The sequence below is a fragment of the Nicotiana tomentosiformis genome, chromosome 4 (genome assembly GCF_000390325.3).
Source record: "Nicotiana tomentosiformis chromosome 4, ASM39032v3, whole genome shotgun sequence".
Taxonomy (NCBI): domain Eukaryota; kingdom Viridiplantae; phylum Streptophyta; class Magnoliopsida; order Solanales; family Solanaceae; genus Nicotiana; species Nicotiana tomentosiformis.
The window spans coordinates 127,396,165-127,409,510 of record NC_090815.1 but is presented as its reverse complement, the minus strand read 5'-3'; the positions used below and the strand labels follow the sequence as shown (position 1 = coordinate 127,409,510).

Sequence of the window (13,346 nt, the reverse complement as noted above, 5' to 3'; positions counted from 1 at the left end):
CTACAAACCCAAAAACCTATTCCAATATAAAATTGGTAAATAAAACCTAACTAGACATGAATTAAATAAACTACCAAATATCAAATCATAAACAACTTAGGAATAATAATTAATCTTGGTTTAATTTTCAACAGCCTCCCTTAACCCAAGATCTTCCGACTTGAGCATGCCATGAGTAACATCAAGCCTTGTAGAACGTACATACTTTAGGCTCTCTATTAATTTTCTAAAATATGTTGCATCAATAAAGTCGCGAGTATCATCTTTAGTTAACTTCAATTTAAGGTGGCATCATATAAGCTGGTATAGTACACCGTGACCAAGAATCATTTTAAGGCCAATTAACCAGAAATCCTAAAAAAATCAACAAAGACTATATAGAAGAAATTTATTAAACTAGGGAGAGAACGTGGTAGGAGGTTTTTTCACAACTCATAAACTCTTGAATCTCTCTACATCATAGCTACCTCTCCGCAATAGAAAATATATAGTAGTACTCCTATTTATAATACTACAAAATCAAAAATATATTCAAATATAACATTGGTAAATAAAACCTAACTAGACATAAATTAAATAAACAATCAAATATCAAATCCTAGACAACTTAGGAATAATAATTAATCTTGGTTTAATTTTCAACAGCCTCCCTTAACCCAAGATCTTCCGGCTTAACCATGCCATGAGTAACATCAAGCCTTGTAAAAGTTACATACTTTAGGCTCTCTATTAATTTTCTAAAATATGTTGCATCAACAAAGTCGCGAGTATCATCTTTAGTTAACTTCAATTTCTCTTCAATATTGTTCATGTATGATTTGTCTTTACTCATGGTAAATCCCTTCAAAATATCATCAATATAATTTTTCTTTACTTTGAAATCATCTACTTCTCTAGTTGCCTTGTGGTTGAACTTGTACACCCATTCAACTCCAATTGAATATTCTACAGGTTGTAGAGTAATGCCTCCAATAGACATTTCGTCATGCTCCTTAAAACATGCAATTTCGAACAATGATATGAAATTGATTACATCTTCAATATCTATAATCATGTGTTGTAGTTCTGAATCCAAAATTATTTCTGCTTTAATATTGGATAGATTATCATAAATTTTCTCTTGATGAATCATCTTGCTTTTTTCGTTACTAGGTTCATTTTCAATACCATCAAATAATTTTTCTTGTAAACACCAATCTCTTTTGGACGGGTATCTCTTTCAACCAAATCGTCCTTTTTAACAATCACAGAAATTCTTGGCAGATCAATTTAAATATTATTTGACTTCTCTTCGCTTTCAATGGAATCTCTATCACAACAAAATTACATGTACCTTTTCTTATTTTCTTCTCTATTTCTGAATTTTGCCTTCTTGATTTATTTCTGCCAGATCTGGTATGTCTTCTTTTTCTTTTGGTTGATCATCTTTTTCTTGCGATGCATCATCTAATGTCTCATCTTTCTGTTGATTCAATGATCTCTCGTATGTCACCAATTCCCCTTGTAAACCACCAAGTCTGAGAGTGCTAAGATCTTTGGTAGCTTCAAGAATAATTTTTTTATTGTTAAACTTTAAACTGAGATACTGCAATATTTTTTCAATAATTTTAACATCTTCCAATACTTCTCCATTGGTCCTTAAACCATTGACTATATTTTCAATTCTTGTAAAATATTCTTTGACAGACTTTGTTGGTCTCATATAAGGCAGCTCAAATTGACTCCTAAACTCTTGTAGTTTCTCCTTCTTTAAGTCATCAACTCTTCGATATGACTTCACCAAGATTGTCCAAGCCTTCTTTGATGATTTTGCATGCAAAAAGTTTTTAGATACATACAATTTGACCATAATGGCGAGATAGTAGCGTGCCTTATAATCTAAATGTATCTTCTTCTCCAATGGCATAGCTGCATCACCCGTCAATGTTGTGCTTTCTGCAGGTTCCGCAAATCCTTCATCATAATCCAATAACATTAAACAATTCTTCATATGTTGATATCAAGTTTTAAAATTATTTTTGCCATCAAACACAAAAGCGGGACAATCAAGTAAGAGAGTATCCATATTTGTTTTTGATCTTTTACCGACTCTGACATGATCTCACACATGCTATGATACCAATTTGAAGTATTGAAATACCCCAAGAATAATTTAGGCACAAGCAAAAAACCAACAAAGATAATATAGAAGAAATTTATTAAACTAGGGAGAGAATGTGGTAGGAGGCTTTTTCATAACTCATAAACTCTTGAATCTCTCTACATCATAGCTACCTCTCCACAATAGAAAATATGTAGTAGTACTCCTATTTATAATATTACAAAATCAAAAACCTATTCCAATATAAAATTGGTAAACAAAACCTAATGAGACATGAATTAAATAAACTACCAAATATCAAATCCTAGACAACTTAGGAATAATAATTAATCTTGGATTAATTTCCAACATTCCCTTATGTTATTTATGCTACTTATATTTTGCGCAAACATAATAGGCGATGCCAGCCTTCAGGTTTCGTTTAAACCCCACTCCAAGCTGGATGACATAAATATTTTTGATATTCTTATGTACATAAGAAACCGAATTAACTTAGTACTTCCTTTTTCATATTAAGATTAAATGTAACACTATCTAATTACTAATAGCACCATTATAATATCACTTTCACAAGTTTCTAAATTTAAACCTAATTAACTAATAAAATCTTTTATTATTATTTTAATATCTTACTTCATTATCTACTTATAATAAACAGAAAAGGGTCAAAAATGCCCGTAACGTATTGAAGATAGTCTAAATTGCCCTCTTTCTACCTATTGGGCCACAATTGCCCTTAACGTTAACTTTCGGATTAAAAGTACCCCTCCCTTAACAGAATTAACAGAATTATGAGATTGGCATATGTGGCCATGTGGTCCTTTAATTAAATTGGTGGCGCTAATTTATTGGTCCACGTGGCTATTATACCCAACCCATAAATTACCCAACTGATAAATAACCCGACCATGTGGATTTATTTGTTCATACATATGAGTTTGGCTATTGTTGGGGCTGGATTTCAAAGGTTCCACCATTTTATAGGATGAAGAAGCTTAGTTGAACCTAGATATGGAAATGACTGGAGCTTGTTTGCACTAGTTTTTAACAAAATATCGCAGCTTCACGAAGAAGACGTCTTCTGAATCCAGACATCGAAGAAACGAAGTACGAACAAATTTTAAGTTTGTGGAATTTTTTTTAAGTTAGTTCATTCTTGAGGGAAGCCATTATCAATCTGATTTCTTTCAACACTTGTTGTTCGAATTGAACTTTAAGCTTCCATTGTCGTAATCGAAGCTTACAGTGCTGAAAATCTTTGAACAGTTAAAAATTAGTTGGGTGCTAAATAAGATTGTTAGAAAGCGGTACTATATATCTACTGTTCGAAGTGTAGTGGTAAAATTATTGAACTCGAATTATTTTTAGCTTGGTAAAATCAACTCCACCATTACTGAACTCAAATGTAGCTTGTAGTTGTTTTGGGTTAACCCGGATTGACCGGATCATTTATGGGTTGGTCTAATAGCCACGTAGACCAATAAATCAACGCCACCTTTTTCATTAAAGGACCCACATATGTCACTTCAGAATTCGATTAAAAGAGGAGTATTTTTAATCCAAGAGTTAACGCCAATGGCAATTGTCAATAGGTAGAAAAAGGATAAATTTAAATTATTTTACATGACAGACATTTTTGACCATTTTTCATATACTAAATTAACTCTATATTTTGCGCGGACATGGCTCTCAATCGGGACCGCCACCACTTATTAATGTCTAAGGAAGACAATTTAGTTTGTCGTCCACTTCACCTTGTAGAAATGAAATCGAAAAGAATAAAAGAAAAAGGGAAATAATTCAGTCATTTATTTATTAAACTCTAAACCACAGTGCCCATAGTCGTCTTCTAGGAATATTGCATTTGTACTTCCTACCAAAATTTAATTTTGGATTTAATCAATTAGATCTAATAAAATAGAGTCAATTTTAGTCAATATTAATTTTCAAAAAAATATGTTAACTGGTTTTATAATAAGATAACATGTATATTATCCGAATGACAATGAATGTTGACAACATTAATAATATTTCATGACCAAAAAAGAAGGGGATATCATTAAATAATAATAAATAGAATAAAATGAATGATATTTAAGTAAATAAAAATGTGTGAGTTACCCGAAAAGATTTGTATATATTCTTTCAGACAATAAAGAATGATTGATGAGCTTCTCAATGTTCAGATTTTTGGTGAACCAAAATTTGTGTAAAATGACTTATTTTTCCTACTTAAAGAGCTCATTTCTTTCACTCCATGACTGAGAAGACACAATCTTCTACACACTAATCTCACACCATATACAATGGCGTTAATTAATTTCTAATCCTCTTGCCATGATCGTGGTTTCGTTTGCGTAGCGCGGTAATAACTTTTAATAAATTTCAAAATTAATTTCTCCAAGCATAAATGTAGTAATATCTAAAAAAAATACTACAAATAATTGATTGTCATGATTTTGGATTCGCTTACGAGGCGCGATTATGATAAGTTAATTAATTTTATTTCGATCACGCATTCGCTTGCATAGCGTGGCAATGACAACGTAATATTGTCCAAATCATCCTTCAATAATTCTAATAATCAAGAAATAAAAACAGATAGATAAAACATGAAAATCCTATAAATCACAGTTTACACAAAATTAATTCACTTTTAGTCAAAAAAGTGACCGTGCTAGAACCACAGGATTCGGGGAATGTCTTACACCTTCTCTCCGGTCAGCAAAATTTCTTACCCGGACTTTGTTTTCGCAGACCAATAATAAAATAGAGTCAACCTTCCTTTGACTAGAAATTCAAATAAAATATGACTTGGAACACCCAAAAATCAATTTCAAGTGACGACTCTGAACAATAAAAATAATCTTGTTGAACCCTCTCTGCTCAACCCGTTCTAAAAGGCTGTGACGGTCATCCCTTAGGATATATTTGGTAAGGTCATTCTTACCCTGTTGAATTGGGCGAGGAAGTCCCTTACTCCTTCTTCCCGGGATTGCTCGATGGCAAAGATGTCGTTAAGCCCAATATAGCCTTTGTATTCCTGCCAAACGTGAAAATAATATATTAATACATGGAGCTAAGGCTGATTTTTTTTTTTTCCCGTTAGTCTTCGTTTGGGTTGGGAAATAATAATCACTATGGGGCAAGATCAAATTAAATCTGCACGAATGTCGAATGATGTAATTAACTAGTGCCCTCTCAAATATGGACCCAACAAAATTAAAAGGAAAAAAAAAGAAGAAAAAAAGAAAAAGAAGAAGCAACAGATCAATAACTAATTATCTTACAACTTGGCTAAACAAGAGTCAAGAATTAAGCAATAGTGGACTTGAGGTAGTTGGCTAAATAGGGATAGTTTGAAGACCCAAAATGTGTCTTGTCAAAGGGCACTTAATCCCTTAAGTGGAAACATCCATTTACACATTCCATAATTACTTGTCCACTAAATTTAAAAAAAATGAACATTCCAACCGTTCATTTGGCTTTACATCAAATTTTCAACTCACTTTTCAAACTTTTTAAGAACTTTCTCTTAGATCATGCACTACGTACTTAACAAAGGGATAAACCATCTCTCATTTTTAGGTGAGGCAGAAATTTAGGACTTAGAATTCTAGGTGAAAAAATGGAGCTACTTCTCCATCACACGTCTCGTTTACTTTGTTGGTTTTGTTACATAGTTCTCTACTTGGGATTGCTATACTTATTAGTGCAAACTTTAAAGATGTTATGGCATAATACTACTGCAAAAACTCCGGCGAAAGTTCCGCCGGGCAACCGAGGATTACCGTTCATCGGAGAAACCATCAATTTCATGGCTGCCATTAAAAGCAATAAAGGTTTCTATGATTTTGTCAAAGTTCGACGACTCAAGTAAGAATAATTTATTATTAGATCATGACTAGCGAGAATAAGATAGAGTAATATGTTTTGATAGCTCTGATATATATAGATATATATATATATATATATATATATATATATATGAGATAAATTTTACAAATGGTCATAAAACTATGACTTTTTTTCACTAAAGTCATGTAACTTTATTTTTTATCACACAAAAATCATATAACTATGACTTTTTTTCACTAAAGTCATATCATTTTGTTTTCTCATACAAAAATCATAAAATTTTCACTAACTCACAAAAATCATAGTGGTCGGAAAAAAAATCGGTAGTATTTTCTTGTTTTAAGTTTTTTTTTATTTTTTATTTTCTGTCTAATAAATAATTATCCAATTAAAATAGAAAAAATATGAGTATATTTTTAGCCTCTCCCAAAAATAAAAGCCGATAATATATATATATATATATATATGTGTGTGTGTGTGTGTGTGTGTGTGTGTGTGTGTGTGTGTGTGTGTGTGTATTATATTCATATAATATACACATTTTATATATATTGGCTAGCAAATGCAATTAGTTTCGGCCGACCGATTAATTTTATATTTTTTCTTTAATATAGGAATGATCCAACCCAGCCTGACCCAATACCCCTATACGTAAGTTAAAATAATACTAAAAATAAATTCTTCCCCCGTAAAAAATTTAGTTCGGAATGCATGAGATTTTGACAAAAAATAAAGAAATAAAAGGTATAATTAGAGAGCACTTGAAATAAAAATGATATCAATTTGAATAAATATCTTGAAAAAAGAAGAAGAAGAAGATAGAAGCATGATGTTTGGAAGGATTTACTATTCATTATATATATATATATATATATATATATATATATATATATATATATATATATATATATATAGGGTAAGGTGGGCCAGGTCGAGTTGGGTCATCCCTATTTTAAGCGAATTATTATTTATCAAACTGAAAATAAAAAATAATAATACAAAAAAAAAAATACTACTGAAAATTTATACCGATTACAATATTTTTTGTGTGAATTAATAAAAGTTATTTGATTTTTGTGTGAGAAAACATAGTTACATGACTTTGGTGAAAAAAAGTCATAGTTATATGATTTTTGTGAGAAAATAAAGTTATATGACTTTGTTGGAAAAAAAAGTCGGTATTTATATGACCATTTGTAGCAAGCCAAATTCAATGTTTACTTTTCCTAACCAGTATACATAAATCATACATTAACTATACATAGTTGTATATATAATACATCCGCCAACAATATTTAGTTTAAGAAATTAAGTGAACGACTATTTGGGTTAATTCTTCTCATTTTTCGTAGCAATAACGAAAATACATCTTTAATCAATTAAAGATGTATTTGTCATGATGGAAGTCATTTTTTCGGGAATTGTTTCTAAGAGAATGACTTATTTTCTGGAAAACACTTTCTGAAAAGGTTTTTTAGAAACCTTTTCAGAAAGTGAAAAATATTTTCTGAAAGAACATGTAGTAAAGATTGATAATACTTTATCAAACTGGATAATATTTTGTTGAAATTTTTGAGTATCAAACATTGATAATAATGTCCAATTGTTGGTTAAAGCAATGATATAAGGTAAAAAAAATTGAGATAATTTTGAAGAAAAAGACTTCTGCCTAAAACTGAGGAATGTTATTTTATCTTTTTGTTTGAATATTTATATATTTCCTGGCAATTGAACATCAAAAAATGATTTATTTTCTGGAAAAGGCTTCCGGTTAACAATTTAATACTCCCTCCGTTTCAAATTAGATGAGGTACTTTCCTTTTTAGTCTGTTCCAAAATAAATGACACATTTCTGAATTTAGAAATAATTCAATTTTAAACTCTTTATTTTACCTATTTTACCCTTAATGAGAAGCTTTTATAACCACACAAATGTCATGGCCTCACAAAGTTTTTACCCCTTAAGTTTTTAAGACCACAAGTTTCAAAAATCTTTTTTTCTATTCTTAAACACCGTGCCGAGTTAAACTACCTCATCTAAATTGAAACGGAGGGAGTAGCTTGTTTGGCCAAGCTTCTCAGCAGGCCAAAAGCGTTTTTTTTCTTTCAAAAAAGTGCCTTTTTCATCAATTTGATGTGTTTGGCCAAGCTTTTTGTTGGAAAAAAAGTGCTTTTGGCTAGAAGCAGAAGCAATTTTGAAAAAGCAGAAAAAAGTAGCTTCTCTCCAGAATCAGAAGCAGTTTTGACTTTACTTCCTACCAAAAATACCCTTTGCAAAATATTATATACACCAAAATAACCTTACTTAATTTAAACTATTAAGTAATATAAAATGACTTTTGGGATGAACTTTCATTTTTGTTGGATGATTTTTGATATATTTATATTATCTTGAAAGAATAAAGTACTTTTCAATTTTATTTTTATATTTTACTTAAATAAAATAAAAAACTTAATTATTAATTTTAATAATAAAAATTTATAATTATTTATCTACTTATATAATATTAACTATTAAGCAAATCTCTTCATGTCCTTGTTTGTAATTTGACACATAAAAGTACTTTTTGAAAAGTTTGGCCAAACACAAATTATTGTTCAAAAGTGTTTTTCAAATTGATTAGCCAAACACAAACTGTTTTTCTTCGAAAGTACTTTTTTAAAAAAGCACTTTAAAAAAAAACATTCTCAAAATAAGCTGATTTTTTCCAGTTTGACCAAACTGGCTATAAGAATAGTTGGAGTAGGCCGAACTCTGTGTATAGTTAGTGTATCTGTCTAGATTTATTAGAGTGTGACAAAGTTTAACATTTCAGAGCATCGGTGTACAATCAAAGCTCTCTATAACAGTCTTATTTATTCTAATATTTTTTTGTTACTATAGTAAAAGTGACGTTATAGAAAACATATATTATAACATAATATGTGAAATTGGTCTTTTTGAAACTTGACACTTATAGTGAAGTGTTGTTATAGATAGATTTGACCGTACTTTATTTGTAGGTATGGGAATTGCTTCAAAACAAATATATTTGGGCAGACGCATGTATTTATCTCAAGCACAAAGGCAGCAAAGAAAATTCTAAGTAAGGAGACTGCGAATTTCACAAAGAGATACATAAAGTCAATTGCAAAACTTGTGGGAGACCAAAGCCTTCTTTGTGCTTCACATGAGCAGCACAAACTTATTCGAAGCCATCTTAGTACTTTGTTTACAACTGCATCTCTTTCGTCAATGGTTAGACAATTTGATGAATTGACTGTTAATAATCTTAGCACTTGGCAACACAGATCCGACGTTATTATACTCCATGAAGCTCTAAAGGTTGGTTTCCCTATTAGTCTATTCCAACTTCTTTTAGTATTTTTTTTTATGGGATCTTTGAACAAATAGTTTGCCGGATTTTGTTTAATTTTTTAGACTATAGTACTAATTATACATGATTATACAAGTATTATATATATTACACCTCCACCGCCTATTCCTAAATTAAGCTGTTGGGTGAACTATTTAGGTTACATCTTCTAAATATAACTCTTTCAACCCATCCAAATTCAGGTGGATTAGATTGCACATATATTCATTGTTGTAGAAAAGACACCAGGAAGCCACTCTAAAGAGCTGTTATTTAGGAATTAGCCAATGTGTCTTGTATTTTTTCAGTTCAATATTTTGGGATATAAATGTCCTGAATTATCCTGAAATTAAGATTTTAGTTCAATTATTCGTAACAAAATAAGTATCGGTTAATCCCTATATACTAACCCTTAAAACGGCGGTTTGTGCACTTCCCCTTTCATTGCTAAGTACATTTGAACATAACCCCATTTAGCCTGTCTAAGGGTTTGGCTAATTTGAGCAATCAATACAGCCCAATGACCCATAAGAAAATTTATCAAAAAAAAAGATATCGATTTTGATTAGTTAATTAATGTCATGATATATTAAAAGAAGAAGAAGAAGAAGAAGAAGAAGAAGAAGAAGAAGAAGAAGAAGAAGAAGAAGAAGAAGAACACTTCTTTGGCAATTTTATTTGGTAATTAAATAAATTATAAAAGATAAATGAACATATGAAAAATGATATTGAGTTGGGAAGGTCAAGTTATGGCCCTTTATTAAGTTCAACTGACCTACCCTCCTTGAACCAAGCAAATTCAGGGAGGGATTATGATTCAACTCGTTTATTAATTTAACCATTTAACCCGCGTAAGTTTTGCCCAACCCATCCATTTGACACTCCTACATTAGATTAAGGATAGCTGATTGGTTCATAGAGCTCGCTTAATTAAAGGGTAACCCGATACACAAAACACCTCGCATTCATGTAGGGTTCGGGGAAGGGCCACACCATAAAAGATGTGATATAGATAGTCGATCCTAATGCAAACATTAATGGTGTCTTCCACGACTCAAACCCGTAATCTATAGTTCACAGAGCTTCCTTGTTTTACATAATTGCATTTTCTTCTTGTGTTATAGATAACCCTTGAAGCAATCTGCAAAATGTTAATGAATTTGGAAGGAGAAGAGGAATTAGAGACGTTGCACAAGGATGTTGGGCTGATTTATGAAGCAATGCTAGCATTTCCAATAAAACTACCATGGACCAGATTCTACAAAGGCCTACAGGTAATTGACCGGCCCAATATGGAAAGCCCATTAAAGTTCGGACTCAACAATTAAAGCCCATAGACATTTAATTGCAGGCCAGAAAAAGAATTATGAGGTTGCTGGACAAGATAATAGAGAAAAGACGAAACTCCAAAGAAAAGTTTGATGATTTTCTAGCTCATCTTTTGAGTAAGGATGGTGAGGAGAGTGAACAAGAAAATGCCACACAGTTAACAAATCAGGAGATTAAAGATAATATACTAACCATGATTATTGCAGGTTTGTTTTAATTTAATATACCTGGATTATACATAAGTTATTTATCATGTTATTAGTTAAACTCTCAAATATTTTTCTTTTTGGGCAGGTCAAGATACCACGGCTAGCGCGATTACATGGATGATCAAGTATTTGGATGAAAATCCCGATGCTCTTAACCAACTTCAGGTAAAACAAATAACATTTTAAGTAATTAGAGATAGAATTATAAGGTTCGATTCTCATCATATCCTTTTCTTTGATCGCTTTCTTAATTAGCATGTGAGACCTACTATTTAGGACAACTTAAATGAAGTAATATCTTGATTGTTTTGAAAGTAATTCACAGCCAAAATTCTAATATTAGAAAGTTGATTGGAATAGGCTGAACAAAAAGCCCTTCAGCAAAAGGTTTCTAGCAAAGCACACCTCACGCTAGAAGACCTGAATTGTATGCCATATGCATCTAAGGTATTATTTATTTATTTATTTCACTTTTTTCTTTATGCTTATTTTCGATTTAGCCCCTTTTTTTATTTAATCTTACAGTGCACTCAATACATTTCGAAATAGTAATAATTAAACCTTTGTGCCAACAGGTTATTAAGGAATCACTTCGAATGGCTTCAATTGTGCCTTGGTTTCCAAGAATGGCACTCCATGATTGTGAAATTGAAGGTTTACTTTTATACACAAAATTATGAAAAATATTTTAACTGCAAATTATATTAACATCCCTCTAATTTCTATGCGAATTTAGGATTTACGATCAAAAAAGGATGGAACATTAACGTGGATGCTAAATCAATACATTTTGATGCAATGATATTCCATGATCCGAATAAATTCATTCCTTCAAGATTTGATGTAAGTAATTCTCTACAATCAAACATAAGTTTACCAAAGGAACACAATAGAATTGGGGAAAAAGTTGAACACAATGACCTCATTTTTATCATTAATTATGGTCTAATATAGTATGGTGTAAACACTGAATAAAGAATTATTCAGGTTGATTCAAAACCATATAGCTTTTTAGCATTTGGAATGGGAGGAAGAACATGCCTTGGACTGCATTTGGCTCGAGCAATGATGCTTGTTTTTGTCCATCGTTTGACCACATCCTACAGGTTTGGCCTATCTTTATCAATTTTGAAACTATAAACTAATCATCTTTATCTTATGTTAGATTCAATTACAATTAACAAATGTGTTTAATGTTTATGTATTTTTTGGGTATCAGGTGGATGGTAATAGATTCTGATGAAAGCATTGAGAAATGGACACTTTTCTCAAGACTAAAAAGTGGTTGTCCCATACGTGTTACGTGTTTAGAGGAGGAGAGGGAGTTCCCTAATGCATTAATAGCATAAAGCCAAAATGTTATTATTTATTTAGAGTAGTTATGATATATTTGCAACAACAAAGAGAACACTAGGGGTCCAACAAGATGTAGATAAAAGTAATTGTTTGATCATATTTTATGTAAATAATCTCTAAAAATTTTAAGTTGTTAACCGTTGATTTATTACAATTGTTTATGTAGTTTTTAAATATGTAAATTTTATTTCAAACATTTAAAGTTTATGTCCGAAATCCGAATTCACTTCAAATATTAGTTAGTTTGATCCTCTTACTCGGAAAAGATTCAAACGAATTATAAAGGAAAGAAATATTAAATAGTTCCTACAGATTGAGCTTGAACAAGATACTACTAGTGGGCTAGGCTAGTGCACTTATTTATCAACTGTTTCCCAACTCAAATATGAGTTCTTCTACTACCATTTATTTTTCAATAAAAGTCTGTGACATCAGAGAAAACTAGCTAGGAAAAGCTGGCATCCATGAATTCTTTTGGCTTCCGCTAATATTAACATCATATATGGCATCATCTTACAGGATGTAATATCAAAAGTAGCGTAGTATAATACAAAAGATGTAATGTAAGTGATGCAAGCTAAACCCATCATTGATTCAACGAATTCTATCCATGCATGCAATTTTGTAGGGTTTTCTGGCTTGTGTGCCCTATGGAATCACTTCAATCTATTTGTAAACTGTGTTGTACGGACTCTCCAAAATACTGCCGTATTTGTGTTGAAGTCTCCAAAATTGCACAAATTTTGGAGGATTGAATACGCATCCACTGACATTTTTTTGAAGAGTCTGAGCGACATACTTGTGAAGCATCCCCATAATGGTACCGGTGGTAGTCACCCATACTATAAGAGTGAGTTCAATTTTTTTCGTACCCCTTCTTCCTTTATCCCCCAATCTAATTGCAATTCAGGGGAAAAAACTAATGAAGGTTGAGCAATATTATAAAACTAAGAGGCGTTTGATAAATGGAGAATGATGTACCATTATGTACGGAGATAATCTGCTCATGACAGATCAGTAGTTAATTGAGCATTTTAACTTGTTTACACAGATAATTAGGATTGAAGCTTTGTCTTTAATTACAATTTACGTCAAGTAAATATCCTTTTAGAATATAACCAATCAACATAAAGTCCA

The 13,346-nt window shown here is 31.3% G+C and overlaps 1 protein-coding gene across 1 annotated transcript; it reads left to right on the top strand.

Moving 5' to 3' along the window:
• The first annotated feature begins 5,619 nt into the window (after nt 1-5,619).
• On the top strand, nt 5,620-12,357 carry LOC104112902 (abscisic acid 8'-hydroxylase 2). Its single transcript, XM_009622944.4, has 10 exons — nt 5,620-5,977; nt 8,963-9,284; nt 10,440-10,589; nt 10,667-10,850; nt 10,939-11,018; nt 11,214-11,300; nt 11,429-11,507; nt 11,590-11,696; nt 11,841-11,959; nt 12,073-12,357. Exons 1-10 carry the CDS (start codon nt 5,730-5,732, stop codon nt 12,200-12,202), a joined length of 1,506 nt encoding a protein of 501 aa, XP_009621239.1. The 5' UTR covers nt 5,620-5,729; the 3' UTR covers nt 12,203-12,357.
• The last annotated feature ends 989 nt before the right edge of the window (nt 12,358-13,346 follow it).